This window comes from Acanthaster planci, linkage group LG11 (assembly GCF_054643075.1).
Source record: "Acanthaster planci isolate LZ-2023a linkage group LG11, COTS_SCS, whole genome shotgun sequence".
Classification (NCBI taxonomy): domain Eukaryota; kingdom Metazoa; phylum Echinodermata; class Asteroidea; order Valvatida; family Acanthasteridae; genus Acanthaster; species Acanthaster planci.
The window spans coordinates 11,472,264-11,485,830 of NC_141787.1; the positions used below are offsets into that span (position 1 = coordinate 11,472,264).

The 13,567-nt window shown below is 41.3% G+C and overlaps 1 protein-coding gene across 2 annotated transcripts; it reads left to right on the forward strand.

Annotated features, from left to right (window-relative positions):
- Positions 1 to 4: 4 nt before the first annotated feature.
- Positions 5 to 11,597, forward strand: LOC110984821 (uncharacterized). Of its 2 annotated transcripts, none has more exons than XM_022245361.2 (5): positions 5 to 94; positions 1,734 to 4,457; positions 4,634 to 5,082; positions 5,325 to 5,577; positions 7,339 to 11,597. In XM_022245361.2, the coding sequence occupies exons 2-5, from the start codon at positions 2,579 to 2,581 to the stop codon at positions 7,599 to 7,601; spliced, it is 2,844 nt and encodes a 947-aa protein (XP_022101053.1). In that variant the 5' UTR covers positions 5 to 94; positions 1,734 to 2,578; the 3' UTR covers positions 7,602 to 11,597. The 2 variants fall into 2 exon arrangements, with proteins under 2 accessions (XP_022101053.1, XP_022101054.1); XM_022245362.2 differs by having other exon boundaries at positions 26 to 168.
- Positions 11,598 to 13,567: the final 1,970 nt, after the last annotated feature.

Below are 13,567 nucleotides of genomic sequence, written 5' to 3' on the forward strand. Positions count from 1 at the left end.
TCTTTGGTAATTGAGGAGATAAAATAGTTCATGTTGAGACGCGACGCAGAATAAAATTTACACCTAGGTCGAGGCCTCCACGGAAAGTCAAACGGTATGTGCGCATAGCACTAGCTAGCACTGTGGCAGCATGCATGACGTAAAGCATGTTGTAGAGTCATGACGGTGGTATGTGGCAGATTTTTCCTTTCACCGTGTTCATTTTCTAATCCAAGTGATACATGTAGCTAGTACCCGTTGCGGAAAAAGTCGAGAAGGCTACCCCCACGGGAGCGCGGCGGACGTCAAACCGCACTGCACACAGTGTTCAGGGGGCATGGGGGGTAGCCCCACACCTCGGGCTGTAGTGTCTCTCTTTTACCATCTGTCTCTTTTCTATCGCCGCGTGTAGCATGTGTGGGGCTAGCATAGGGGGTTAGTAGCCTACCCGGTCATGCCGGTAGTCCTAGGCCTAAGGCTAAGGACAACACTAATTTTTTCCCTTCAAATGTTATAACAGCCACATCAGGAAGTGATAACATTAAAGATGCCCTAAAAAGTGAAACTGTCTTAGCTGGGGAGGCTAATAAATTTTTCACATATTATTTTGCTGTTTAAGCATGTTTAGGGCCATAGGACTCTGGGAGTGATCTTTTTGAAGTGATCTTGGAGGATGTCATAAGAAAAAAAGTATTTTAAACTTTTGAGAAGAAATGTTGCATCCTGACTCCACATCAGCAGTTGTGTACAAAGTCTGTGGGGAGTGAGGAGAATTTTCGAAGTATTTCCCAACAACAACGGTAAATATTTCTCAGTCCAGAATTTGTATCTTTCTAGCGTTTCTGTAATGACTGACTTTATTGAGAATGATGAGAAAAGTGGGGTCAGGATGCAACATTTTTTCTAATTTTTGATATAAGGTTGGATTCCATTAGACTTTGCAAAGCAAAGAAAAATCTATTTGAAGCGGGGATGTTTTGAGATGCTATTTGTACATGTGTAATGCAGAGCAAACTAATTATTTTGTACACAAAAGTGAGCATGGTGAGTCTGGATTTTAACTGAAAACCTCAAAATACTTTTTGTAAAATCTTTGTTCTTATTTGTGCCTTATTTCAATTAATCAAATGCTGGCTTCACATCAAATTTCAAAAATTTTTAAATTGGAAATTAAATAGAAGAGCTACAGCGTGCGAAAAAGGATGAATTTTGTTTTGATTTCTTATTTAAGAAAACAAGTTTCTAAAAAAACGGCGCCCTCACTCATTTATGCATGTCCCTAACCCAACTAAGAAATTATTTGCATGTAGGTCTACTTAGAAAACACTTGGGTTTTTCTTTCCAGATAAGTCCCATAGGTTTGTGCACAATGTTTCCCTGTGGCAAGGCCAAGAGTCATGAGAGAATGGGGGCTCAGGCATTCAGTACAGGTCAATGCTGACCAACTGATAAGCTAACCAAGAGTCGTACGCCAAGGAACTCGCATGTTGACCAACTCGTAAACCTACCGACTTTTATGCTGAATTGCAGTGGAGATGTGTGCCGTTACACGTGTGCAAAATTGCATTTGGTATTGAAAGTTTTGAACAGTGTTTCCGCTTCTCCTTAAATTTTCCAACATTTGGGAAATTTTCGTTGTTGTATGGGAAATTGCCAGGAAAGAGAATAATTTGGTGAATTTTTGGGTTTGACTGTACCAGTACATGTAATCCTACACTTTGAAAAACCATCATTGCTGTTTCTTAACAATTCAGGTTGTATCGTGTTGCTGCCTCATCGGCCCACAACTGGATTTGGTATCCATAACGAGATAAAAAGATACCAACAGTACCCTCCCTCAGTCATTGGCTGGCAGAAGCAGGCAACAGGAGTATTCGACAAGTTTGAGAGATGTCCAACTAAAAGATGCTGTGAAAATCTCAGTGGCAGGGACGATTACCATAAAAACTTTTCTCAACTGGACGTCCATACAGGCCAAACATACCATGTGCCACTGTATTGATGCTTTTTATCAATGACAATTTTGACCTTTGAGTTGGTCGTAGTGTGAGTTTATTTGTGCACGAGTTGGTCAACGTACAAGTCAGTCAGCATATGAGGTGTTAGGGGTACAAGTTGACCGAACCGCGCACAAGTAGGTCAGTATACAAGTTTACTTTGGAACCACAGAGTGAACTAAGAAAACTGGACGTGACTGTTCTGCCGATAGCAGGTTGCAACAGCAGTGCACATGTATGTGTTTTTCACTCGCAAACGATTGTCACGTTGATTTTATTCAAACCAACGACCACGCTGCAATCAAAAATTATAATTATTAATGCAGCCAACATTAATTGATCTCTGTTTGGAGTTTAGTTCACTAGAGACCTGTGTTTCACTTTTACCTCAGAAGAGCATATCAGCACAAGTATGTCCATGTACATGCATACCATGTGTTGATGATGAGAAGCTTGACTATGATGCAACTCATGTCTAGCCAACTTACTGAAAAAGAGAACAATCGGCCATCCATTCTGAATACAAATCTTTGGTGGGAAGTAAGTTGTGTCCATCATAAACAGTATCCCAACATTAGGGAATTAGGGAAAGGCCTTTCAAAATGACAGAAGAGAGACTTTTCAGTGGTACACCATCAACATCAAGTTACTTGTATGAGCAAATACATGTACCTGGGAACCTTGGAACTGATTGTGTTCCATCACACAGGACAGCTACCGGTAGATGTAGAGCAGATGCAGAGGGGCTCCAACTTCCCCACAGAATGTACCAACTCATACAAACCATTGAGAGCCCAAACCAACAAGGAAGTCAGATAACGAGCACAGTTGCTGCTGCTTCACATGTAATTCCTCCCAGGGGGACGTACATGTATGCAGGAGGTCTGTTGCCTGCGCTTAGCCACAGAGATTGTAGTACCAGTATCTCTGATGCATTACCACCACTGCCTATCAAACAAGCACCTGCCAATCTATCCAGCAACAGCTTCTCTTGTACCCCGCCCATCAGCCAATTTGCCTTCAACAGCATCCCTTGGAATGTTACCCAAGAGGCCATTCCATTGCTCGTCAGCTCATCCTCTCCTTTACACGATGACATTACACGACAGACTTCCTCTGCCATCAAGCAAGAGATGCCAGCCTCTGACGCGAGGCAAGTTTACAGCAGCCTCTTGGATGCCAAGATAAGAGCACACTTTTCAGAACTGTGCAAGCTTCAGCACCTGCAAAATCTACTCAACCAGCATGCCACACAGCAAAAATCTTCACTGGCACAGCCAGCCATTGGTACCATTTCAACACAATCCCATCAACCCCTGGATCTAACATCCTCTGGAGTGACTAATTCCAAGAGCTGGTTGGTAACTTCAGCAGAAAAAATAGAAACTAACCAGGGGCTGATGTCCGTGACCATGGCTGCTTCAGCAAATCATCCGTCAACAGTAGTGGCAGTTGACAGTAACTTAAAAACTATTCCCTCTGTGCCTGGCATGAGTCACAAAAATGGAAGGAGCACATGTACCAGTTCTACAGAATCTATTGTGGAGAATATTGTGTCTGATACATACGCAGAGGCTAAGCTTTGTAAAAGTTTGAGTTTGTCCCCTGTGATGCAGCGTGACACTAAGGTATTTCTCGGGGAGACCGCATTACCTCAGGATCTTTTCACACTTCCGGATGCATTTTCAAGACACTCCAACTCCTTCAATTTGTTGAAGCCTTCAAATCTTAATCCTCAGTCTCAGTTCAGTGTAGAAACTAAAACTGATAGACCTGGGCTTCCATTAGCCTATGCAGATCAAGAAAAAACATCACCCCTTGAATCAGTTGGAGTTCTGAAAGTGCTTTGCAAAGCTTCCTCTGAGGGGGTGGGTTCTTCTGGTCAGATTGTCTCAGAGGATATGCCATCACCATTGGCAGGAGTGGGATCTGGTTTGCAAAGAGATGTGGATACCATGATGGGGCCAGTGTCTGCTCTTGGAGGCAGTGAATCAACTTCAGAGGAGGTGCATCAGTCATTGAACCTGCAGCTTTATGAAGAGTCACTGACAACGGTACCATCCTCCCCGCAACCTGATTTTTCACCAGCACCTCTAGTGGACATGATTCAAGACATACCACCTTTGGCTCACACCTCCTTAACAAGTGACCCTGTCTCTGCTGAAACTAATGCTGTTGCACTGCAGGACCAGGGCCAAAGTTTGCAATCTCAGACCAACACTGCACAGACAGTTGACTTCACAGAACAGCTTCCTCGGGACAAAAAATGTCCAATATGTGAGGATAAAGTCTCTGGATACCACTATGGCATGTACTCCTGTGAAAGCTGCAAAGGTTTCTTCAAGAGGACAATACACAGCAAACGGCACGAGAAGCTCAAGTGTGCACTTGGGGGTGGATGCAAGGTGGATTTACAGAGCCGTAAGCACTGTGCTGCTTGCCGATTCCAGAAGTGCCTTTCTCTTGGGATGAAGTTGCAAGGTTTGTCCAAGTTGTAATTCTTACTAATATTGTACCAATATCGAATAAGCTGAAGAGAATGGCTTTTAAAGTTTTAAAGTGATTGTAAAACTGCACAGCAAATGTATAAATGATGCTCATCATGCATTGTCGAAAAAATGGTGAATGCACAAGTTTACAAATTTCTTTCCACCAAGCTATCAGACAGGATCGCCAGCGAGGAGGTCGTAGTCTGTATGAGGGCTCATCTGAGCAACGCCGCCTAATCAAACTCAAGCAAGAGCAAGAGGCAAAAGCATCTCCCACACCCAAGAAGCGCAGACACAGACAGCCCTCCAAGATCCCAAGTGACGCCTCCACTGCCATAGCAGGTTCCAGATCTGGCCAGACCTCAGTCGCTCCTCTTCGCAAATCAGAACCAAGTCGGGGTGGCCCGGTTCAGGAAGCCCAACTTAGAGCACAGCAGCTGATCCAGGAGCTACAAGAGCAGGAACAGGTCTTTGTCAAGCAGTCAGTGGCTGATTGCTGCCTCAGCACTCTGCGGGAGGAGAAGAACCTTGTTGAGACCATCTGCCACTTTGTCAATCATGAGATACTGCCTCTGGTGAGATGGGCCAAGGGCCTGCCAATGTACAGGGAGCTCATGGTAAGGGTCTCACAAAGAATAAAACATCTCACATGACTATTTCTGAAGTACATCTACCATTCAAGAATATAATTTTAAGGCTGGAATTGATGCCATTTTACCTGATTTTTATCTGTCATCCTGTCTTCAGAAAGCTTACCTGTACCTTTTCCATGAACACAAATGATCAAGCATCAAGACAGAAAAGAGTAGACCTTTACTGTAAGACTCACCCAGTTGGGCTTTTATTTATTTTTCCTAAGATCGAGGATCAAATTCAACTTCTTTACAAATGCACCCTTAGCATCCTCTGTCTTAACCTAATCTTCTACTGCCTGGACAATGCCGGCCACCTGCTGCTGCCAAAGAACCAGGTCATCGACTTGACCACCATCCACACTGCCAAATTCCACCAGCTGGTGCCCAAGATCAAGCGCATCGCTGACCAGCTGCACTCTGTGGGGCTGGACATGTCCCGGTTTGTCTTCCTTAAGCTTATCCTGCTGCTGAGCTCAGGTAGGCTATAAGAGGAGTGTAGGCAGGGAAAAGCAGACTTGCCAGTTTATGAGTTTGAGGACATCCCGTTAGGGGCTTGTGTTATTGGGATTTTTCTTTTGTCCTGTATATGTACTTCCTATAAATTTAAAGGACCAGGAAATACTGTGCTATCCCCAGCTTTTCTGGGGATACACGTAATGTGACTTATTGTCCAAGCTTATCCAAATTGGACAAGGATTATCTGAAAGACAACTGATCAACTCTCAACCCATACATGTACAAGTTCTTCTAGTTGGGTCATTCCATCAAGTTGAGGAATGTTTCAGATGAGTTATAAGGGGGCCACTCAGAGGATAATTTTGTTGCTTATAATGTTGCTTTTGACTTTTCTGGGTCTGAAATGCTTCAGAGCTCTTTGAAATTTTTCACTCTGATCTGTTAAAGAAAAACTGGTTGTGGATGTAACATGGACACACCACCATTTTCATCAAGTTTTGCTAAAGTTCACCTTTTTTAGCATCGGGTTCCACCCAAATGACTAGCTTAGAACACAGGTCATCGTTCCTGATTAGAAGTTTGGAAATTAAATATAAAACATTTTAAAGCCAATTTACACCAAATTTTAAAAAGTATGACATTAAGGGTGAATTGACAGTGACAGATTTTTTTGAATATCACCAAGACCTCACATGAAATTTCCCAAATTCAGTATTCTAAGCTATTTATTTTGGAGGAAACTGGCACCAAACAGCTTGGTGGAATGACCCTTTTACAAATGTATTCTGTCATTGTACATTATTACAAGATGCATGTGCTCTGCCTTGGGGAGTTTTAATTTATAAGGGCACAACCTGTTATTAAAAAGGTACATGGTATTGATGTTTTAAATTTAGTTATGTCTATGAAATTTAAAAATGGGCATCGTACAACTGTACACTTCTAAATGACAGCTAATTGCTTTATTGCAAAGAGTTGCATTTATTCTATTTATATTTGAAAGCAAAACAGCAAATTCCTTTGGCCATGTACATGTATTTATTTCTCAGACATTTGTTTTTTCGTCCATAGCATGCTTAACCCTCAGCCCTAACTACTTTGGCTTTCTCTGGAGGAACCTTCCTGAATCAACCTGAGCAAACCAGCAGCACATTTTTTGTACATTCTAGGCCCTTTTGAATCCTGCAAAGTCAGGTTTCAGGTTTATTTCCATACCATACATAAGTTAAATAATAAAGAAGTTAATAAAACTAAATTATAATAGTATAGGAGAGGTCAGACAAAAAGCAGAAGCTTGTGCTGGGTCTGCCTATATAAGGAAAATACATGTTATCTATACAGTTCTTGGGAAAAAAATTAATAATACAGAAGTGTAAAGGTATTCATCACTCAAGTTTAATAAATTAATATGTAAAGAATAACCATTCTAATCCCTGGTTTACAACTGTAGTTTTATTTATTTATTTGTTTATTTTAAAGTCTTCAGACTCAAAAACAAAAGCTATACTGGCTGTCTAGGAAATACAAAAATTAAAAAACTGCCATATGAAGACCCCTGACAAGAATAAATGAAATAAAACCAACAACAGGGAGCAAGAAACGGTCTTTACAACTGTGTCTGACAAAACCTGGTGGATTCTGAGAAATGTACGTATACATGTACATGTAGGAATTTCGAGGTTTAATGAGTTCTAAGATAAGCCAAGAATTTGGTTTGCTGGCAGAGCTAATGCTGTGACTCAATAGAATATTCTAATTATATCCGTTTTTTGGCTACCGCAGATACCCCACTGTTGCATAGCAGTGAGCAGGTGCAATCCTACCAGGATACTGTTCAGGAGGCCTTGTTTGATCACGTCACCCGCACACAGCTGGGCAGCAGCCTTACGGTGGGCAACCTGATGCTGGGCCTGGCATCCATTGAGCGCATCGCCCAGCAGCTGGGCAAGGAGACCATCTGCGACCTTGCCGTAGTCGACAACGTGTTTCGTCACGACACAGACGTGAGCTCAGACCGACCATACATTCAGGTTAAGGTGCTGTGAAGAACAAAATGTTTGTTTTTCCATTTCTGATTATTCGTCATCTTCGTGTTTGGTGTTGCACATCATGTGTTGTCTTTTCTCCCATAATCTGAAATATTTAATGAAACTGAAATTTGAGCCAGAGCAGAGTTTCGTGGACGTGACTTGCTGGCTGTACAACTTTCACTAGCTCATCCCTAACCCCCAAGGGTTGCTGGCCCTAACCTTCCCCATTCACACAAAGTTAAACACCCATAGGGGACTTTGTGAACAGAGGCTGTTGGACTTTATTTTTCTGAGGTATGCCAAACCCAATGCAAAAGCCAGCTGTTTTGGGCCTACCAGACTTATCCCCACAGAATTAAAAACTTTACTACTGTTTATTTCAGTGTGGTTGGGGAAAGTTAGGGTTATATTAACTAATGCAGACATGTATTTGGGTGTGGCTGGTACTTGTTGACGGTATGCATAGCAGTGCCTGGAATATACTAAGACAGTAAATCTTGTAGTTCCAAGTGTACACATGGCTTATACTTACTGTAGCTCGTTCTTATTCAGGGAATCTTGTACTTGTAAGTGGTGTTATTCATTTTTAATAGAGAGGCTCATGCAGGTTGAGGACAAAAGCAAGATTGAAACTTTTAGCTTTAGGAGCAAGAGATCATGGAAGCAAATGGATGCTTGTTGCGCTCTGGATTGGTCATCAGTTTGTGAGATCTTGTGGCAACACATGCAGCTTGAAATGCTAAGCATTTTATAATGAATTGGAGCTGTGACTGGCAAGATCATCTTTGCACCTGCCACATGTGCACATGTCGTGTATAAATACATACCAGTACATGTATTTTGCTTGCTATGTGTACACGTACATGTACATATCAATGGAAATTGTAGAGTTATATTGTAATTTTTTACCTTCCCCCCTTTAAATTTAATCCATTGTGCATGATTGGATAAGAAAAAAATGCTGAATCCCAGGGCCTGTATTTGTCTTGTGCAGTTTTTCAAATTCCAATTTTGTGTGTGAGATTTGTAGGACCGCTTCCAATTGTAATAATGTAGGAGATGTTACGACAGCACGCTGCATACACAGACACCCAGTAGAGTAGTAACTGTTAATAGCGCACTCTGAAACGTTTAGGATAATAACAGGTGCATCTCAGGTGTTCCCGGGCCACTCAAAATTTGTTTATGGGAAGACAGCTTGACTTCAAATATACATGTATATACAATTTCATGTACATATAAACAGGTTAAGTGTTTGAATTACATAGGGGAGTGGAAAAATCATAAATCCAGGCACCAGTGTTCATTGACAACACCTTTTTTATGAGCTCAACGTGCTGTATCTGTTTACAGTGGATGCTGACCGTTCAAAGCACTCTGTATGTACATGTTACCTGCATGTACCTTATGCATGCAGCACATGCAGTCTGCAAAAAAACATCTTGCAATATCACCCAAAGCACTTTCGATACAGCTGTTTCCAAGATGCAGTGCCTGTTTATATTTTTGTGAAATATGTGTGTAATGTTTGAAAATACACGTGGATATAATTTTGAAAACTGACATGCTGCAGAGGAACTAACACAGCCACAAAAACCATACTTGGTATAGTTGACTGGAAAAGTCATTAAAAAAATGAATAAGTAGAGATTCAGACACTTCTAAATTTGGAACACAAAAAGACAAGGTAATTTATTCAAAGAAGTATCAAGATGAAAATCATCCACTAAAACTGACTCTTAAAACCTTATCAAAAAATGACAAATTAATATTCTGAAACGGTAGCAGGAAGACTGCAGATACTCAACAGGCAATGCTGATTAATATTGCTGACGGAGATTAAGCAAGAAGATTGCTGTGCAGTAAATGCCTTTTTTGATTGAAAAGATGCTTTACATCACTGGCAAAAAAAGATCTATGGAAAATCCTTAGTCACAGAGGAAGACCAGTGCAATGAAATGAGGTGGACTGTTATTGGGGTCGAATGTTTTCCCTTCCTAAGTAAATAGAATCTCGAATTGAAAAGTGGGTTCAGCAAAGGACCATGCCTTTTATCAGATTTCTTGTTTTTGATGATTAAACTGTTTACTTGGATATTGAGGAAACCTAATGTACATGTACTTGTACATGTATCAAGGTTGGTCACATTGCTGGTAGCTACACTTAAGTATGGAGGAAGGAAGACTCTGAAGTGGAGGAAACCTGGTAACCTGTTTTTGCTAAAGTATACATATACCTGTACACCAGGCTGGTTCCAGTGATTTCCTTAATGTATTCATCCTTCCCTACTGGTACAGCAACTTCCACAAGTTTCATTTGTACTGTTATTAGACACTTGACCACCGTTCATGGATGGCGGCAAAGGTGGTAGATTGCAAAAGTGTAGGGCTGAATGCAAAGGGTGTATTTTAAAGCATGTAATAGACTGCAACCAGTTGTATTTCAAAGATGGATATGTGCCGGGGAGATGTACATTAATTTTGGATTTTTTTTTCCAAGTCGAGAAGGGCAAAAAATCCAAAATTAATTTGCATCCACAAGTTCAGGCATCAGCCAGAGAAAACAAAAGCAGTGCCTCTATGAAAGCCACTGGCTAGTGGCTACGGCACTCTCATACATGTACATGTATTTCCAGCCACAGCCAAGACTGTTTGAGACAGCCGCAGAAATAGACATTGTATAACGAATCAACTTCTTAACCAGTGGTTCTTGATTAAACTTGCTCAGTTATAAAGTTAAAGTTGAGTATATTTTTCACATGCAGGTGATTACTATGGTATTTCTAAAATTTAAAGATGACGTAATTTGAAAGGGGGTTACTGACGTGTACAAGTACTTTGCCAACAGGGTTTTAATGTTTTTTACTTGCAAATCACAGAGTGTATTTTATGAATGTGAAATATAGTTTATATATTTGTATTAATTATTGTTGATTATATGCGTGTGTGTGAATGCACTGCACAGTAATAATTTACAGAAGTTTATTACCTCAATGTGAGCCCATCACATGGCCTGGAAAAAGGTCACAAACCAGTAACCAGCTCTGGACAGCACTGATAGTCAAGGAAACTGACATTTTCTGAGGTATTTGAGACACATACCTGAACAGTCAAATTGAAGTTTGAATTCCCCTCTTCCATTTTCTGTACAGTTTCTGTGGGGTTACCCTAATTCTGTGGTGAAATTTACCTGTTTGCATTCCACACTGGTATGTTTTTGCAAAGCTGATATGCACAAAACTTCAAATGCCAACCTTATTTTTTAGACCCCCTGCCCGTGCACACGTTGCATAGGCAGTGGTGTCATTGTATAACAGTTGGTCGCAGTATGCACTTAATAGGCAGTGGTGTCATTGTATAACAGTTGATCACAGTGTGCATTTAATGTGAGGACGTACGTTAATTTCATGATAATTTATTCAAAGCAAAATGAGCCTTCTGCATATGTACTTATCACCTTGCCCCCCCCAACAAAATGGATGTAATGCTCAGTCCCCCCCCCTCCGCTGTGCTTATAATCTTTACAGATAGCCCCAAAGAGTTAATGCCCTGGTAATGAAAACAACTATTAATCTTTATTCTCACAACTGGGCACGGTGTGTGAACTATTGCATGAGACTGTGAGTGACCCGAGTTGCAGTTATCACATACGGAAAAATTATCTGACTTCGATTTTGACACCTGTGAGCCATGCCTTTTTTCATATGAGAATAAAAGATGTTCATGGTTATCAGTTTATGCTTTCTTATCTGTTTTTCAGAGGAAAATCTACGGGCAACTTTTTATGGAACATTTAAAAAGCCAACATATCCCTGTAAAATTGGTGCTTACTTACACACCAGAGGTAATATGCTTCTGGCTTTATCACACCAATGTGCCACTCTTTACCAGTACTAAATATGTGTAATCAGAAATTGTCACATTTAAAAAAATATATGACATGTATGTGCAATAAATGCACACTGTAAATATGAAGCGTCAAAGTGTAATAAAAGTGCATATTTCTGTTGTACATATGTATTCCATGTCAGGTGTTTTCAGTTCCAGTAGACCTGTAACAAAATGACTTCAAGCCTTGTTAAACAGTTATGTGTGTACTTTGTGTGACGCTGAGGTGGGACAAGATCCAAGGAGCCCCCATAGGAAAGTGTACATGTAAACAAAGCAGGAAACCCTCCCCCCCAGCAAGGCACGTTCAAGTGTGATTCTAACCGATGTGTTGTTTGCCAGAACCATATCCTGGAATCAGATACATTCTCTGGACACTCCTCCAGTACCACCGACAGAACTAAAGGCACTGTCACATGTGGCTCTTCTATCGTCATATACATGTATCTTATGTCTTGCAGGGTGTGCAGTGTTCAGTATGTTGGAGAGAATAAGAACACTCAAGAATCGTTTCTACGGCCACAGATCTACGGTCAACACCAAACGACTAGACACCCCTGCAGGCCACCACTTCAACCTTCCTAACCATTCTACGTCTGACATGATCTTACAGGGCATAGAATCACTTGGGTTCCGTAAAGATGCTGTTCGCTTCAACCGGGAGAAGCTCTGGATCAAAGGCCTCCACACCATACAACCCCATGGCCTGAACATCCAAGAGGGAAACTAATAATTAACACTCTTTTCTTTCCCTCTCTTTAGTCTGCAGATTATGCCCCCCTTCCCACTTGGGGTCCAGTTCATTCCATTGTATTTTTTCTTTGATCTCTTACCACTTTACAATCCTTTGTTGTTCAACAGTGCCTTTCATGCAGTCCCCTTTATCCAGCCTGCAGCTGTCTTGACCTTTCCTAAAGTCCTCTTGCATTCACTATGCTTGGTTGATTTTCTATTTGCTTGTCTTGTTGACTTGTCATTTTGCCTTTGAGAAAGATTTTGCTAGGATCGAAACGTCAGGCCCTCCATATTTTGAGAAAGCAGGACTTTGTCATGTATTAGGTCCACATTTTTTTGTTTTGCTTCTTAAAAATGACAGACCATTCATCAACACAATGAGGCACGGCTTTTGGCTTATCCCCTCCGAGTCTGAAGGGCCGCCTCAGAAAAAACCCCGAAAAGACTGGTCAGTGGGAATCATTTGCACCAGGCACCCACTCATGCACCAGAGACTGTTTGTTCCAACAAAAACTGTTTGTCCATGCTCAGCATGGTTTGCGACAAACATGCATGACCTTGGGTACGTATACTGTATGTTCCCATCAAAGAACCATTGTTACTGTATGTAGGGGCTGATTTAGAGGGGGACACCCCCTCCCTCGCAAGACAATTTTAATTTACTCCAATGTCATGGGGGGCATGGCACAGCTCGCTAGCATTCACTCCCCCCCACATGGAGAGGATAGGTTAAGATCGTTGCTCATATCAAATTTGCTGTTAACTTTTATTGTAAACCTTTGTGTTCTTGATGCAAAATTTTTGAACAGTTGTGATGCTGGTAACATACACATCTGGGTATGTCCATAGTCACTGCGACTTATTAGGCATTCTGGCACATACACCTGATGACCAGGAGGGCAGATTTTGGAGACTTGTTCTTGTAATCAATTCCCCATACAACAAAACCTATTTTGTATTATTGTTTCTACCAGCATATCCAGTGATTGCCTGTTTCATATCCTAGCCACAAGAATCTGGAACATCGATCAGGGATGCATTTTTGGTTCTTGTCCAGGGTCTGAAGATAAGGCAAGAGAAACCTGAATACACTTACAAGGCCTGAAGTTGACCCAACAGTTGAAATGAAAAAAGTCTGAAATCAGGCTTTTGCTGGACTGGAGAACTGACATTGTACTGACTGAAGGCAGTGCACTTGCGCCAACACCGCAGTTTTACAGCATAATTTCGGCCAAAGTTATCCTCAATATTTACACAGCACAAGAACTGGAATCGGAACCGGAACTCTCAGTCTAGGGAGTTATTAGAGAGGATCCATTGGTACGGATATATTTCAAATGAATAATATGCATCACATTG

Bases quoted from the DNA above. Each gene is read 5' to 3' on its own strand.
- LOC110984821 (XM_022245361.2), top strand. From the start codon at position 2,579: ATGACAGAAGAGAGACTTTTCAGTGGTACACCATCAACATCAAGTTAC. The intron at 4,458-4,633 runs GTTTGTCCAAGT...CTTTCCACCAAG, and splicing joins TCTTGGGATGAAGTTGCAAG to CTATCAGACAGGATCGCCAG. The intron at 5,578-7,338 runs GTAGGCTATAAG...TGGCTACCGCAG, and splicing joins TATCCTGCTGCTGAGCTCAG to ATACCCCACTGTTGCATAGC.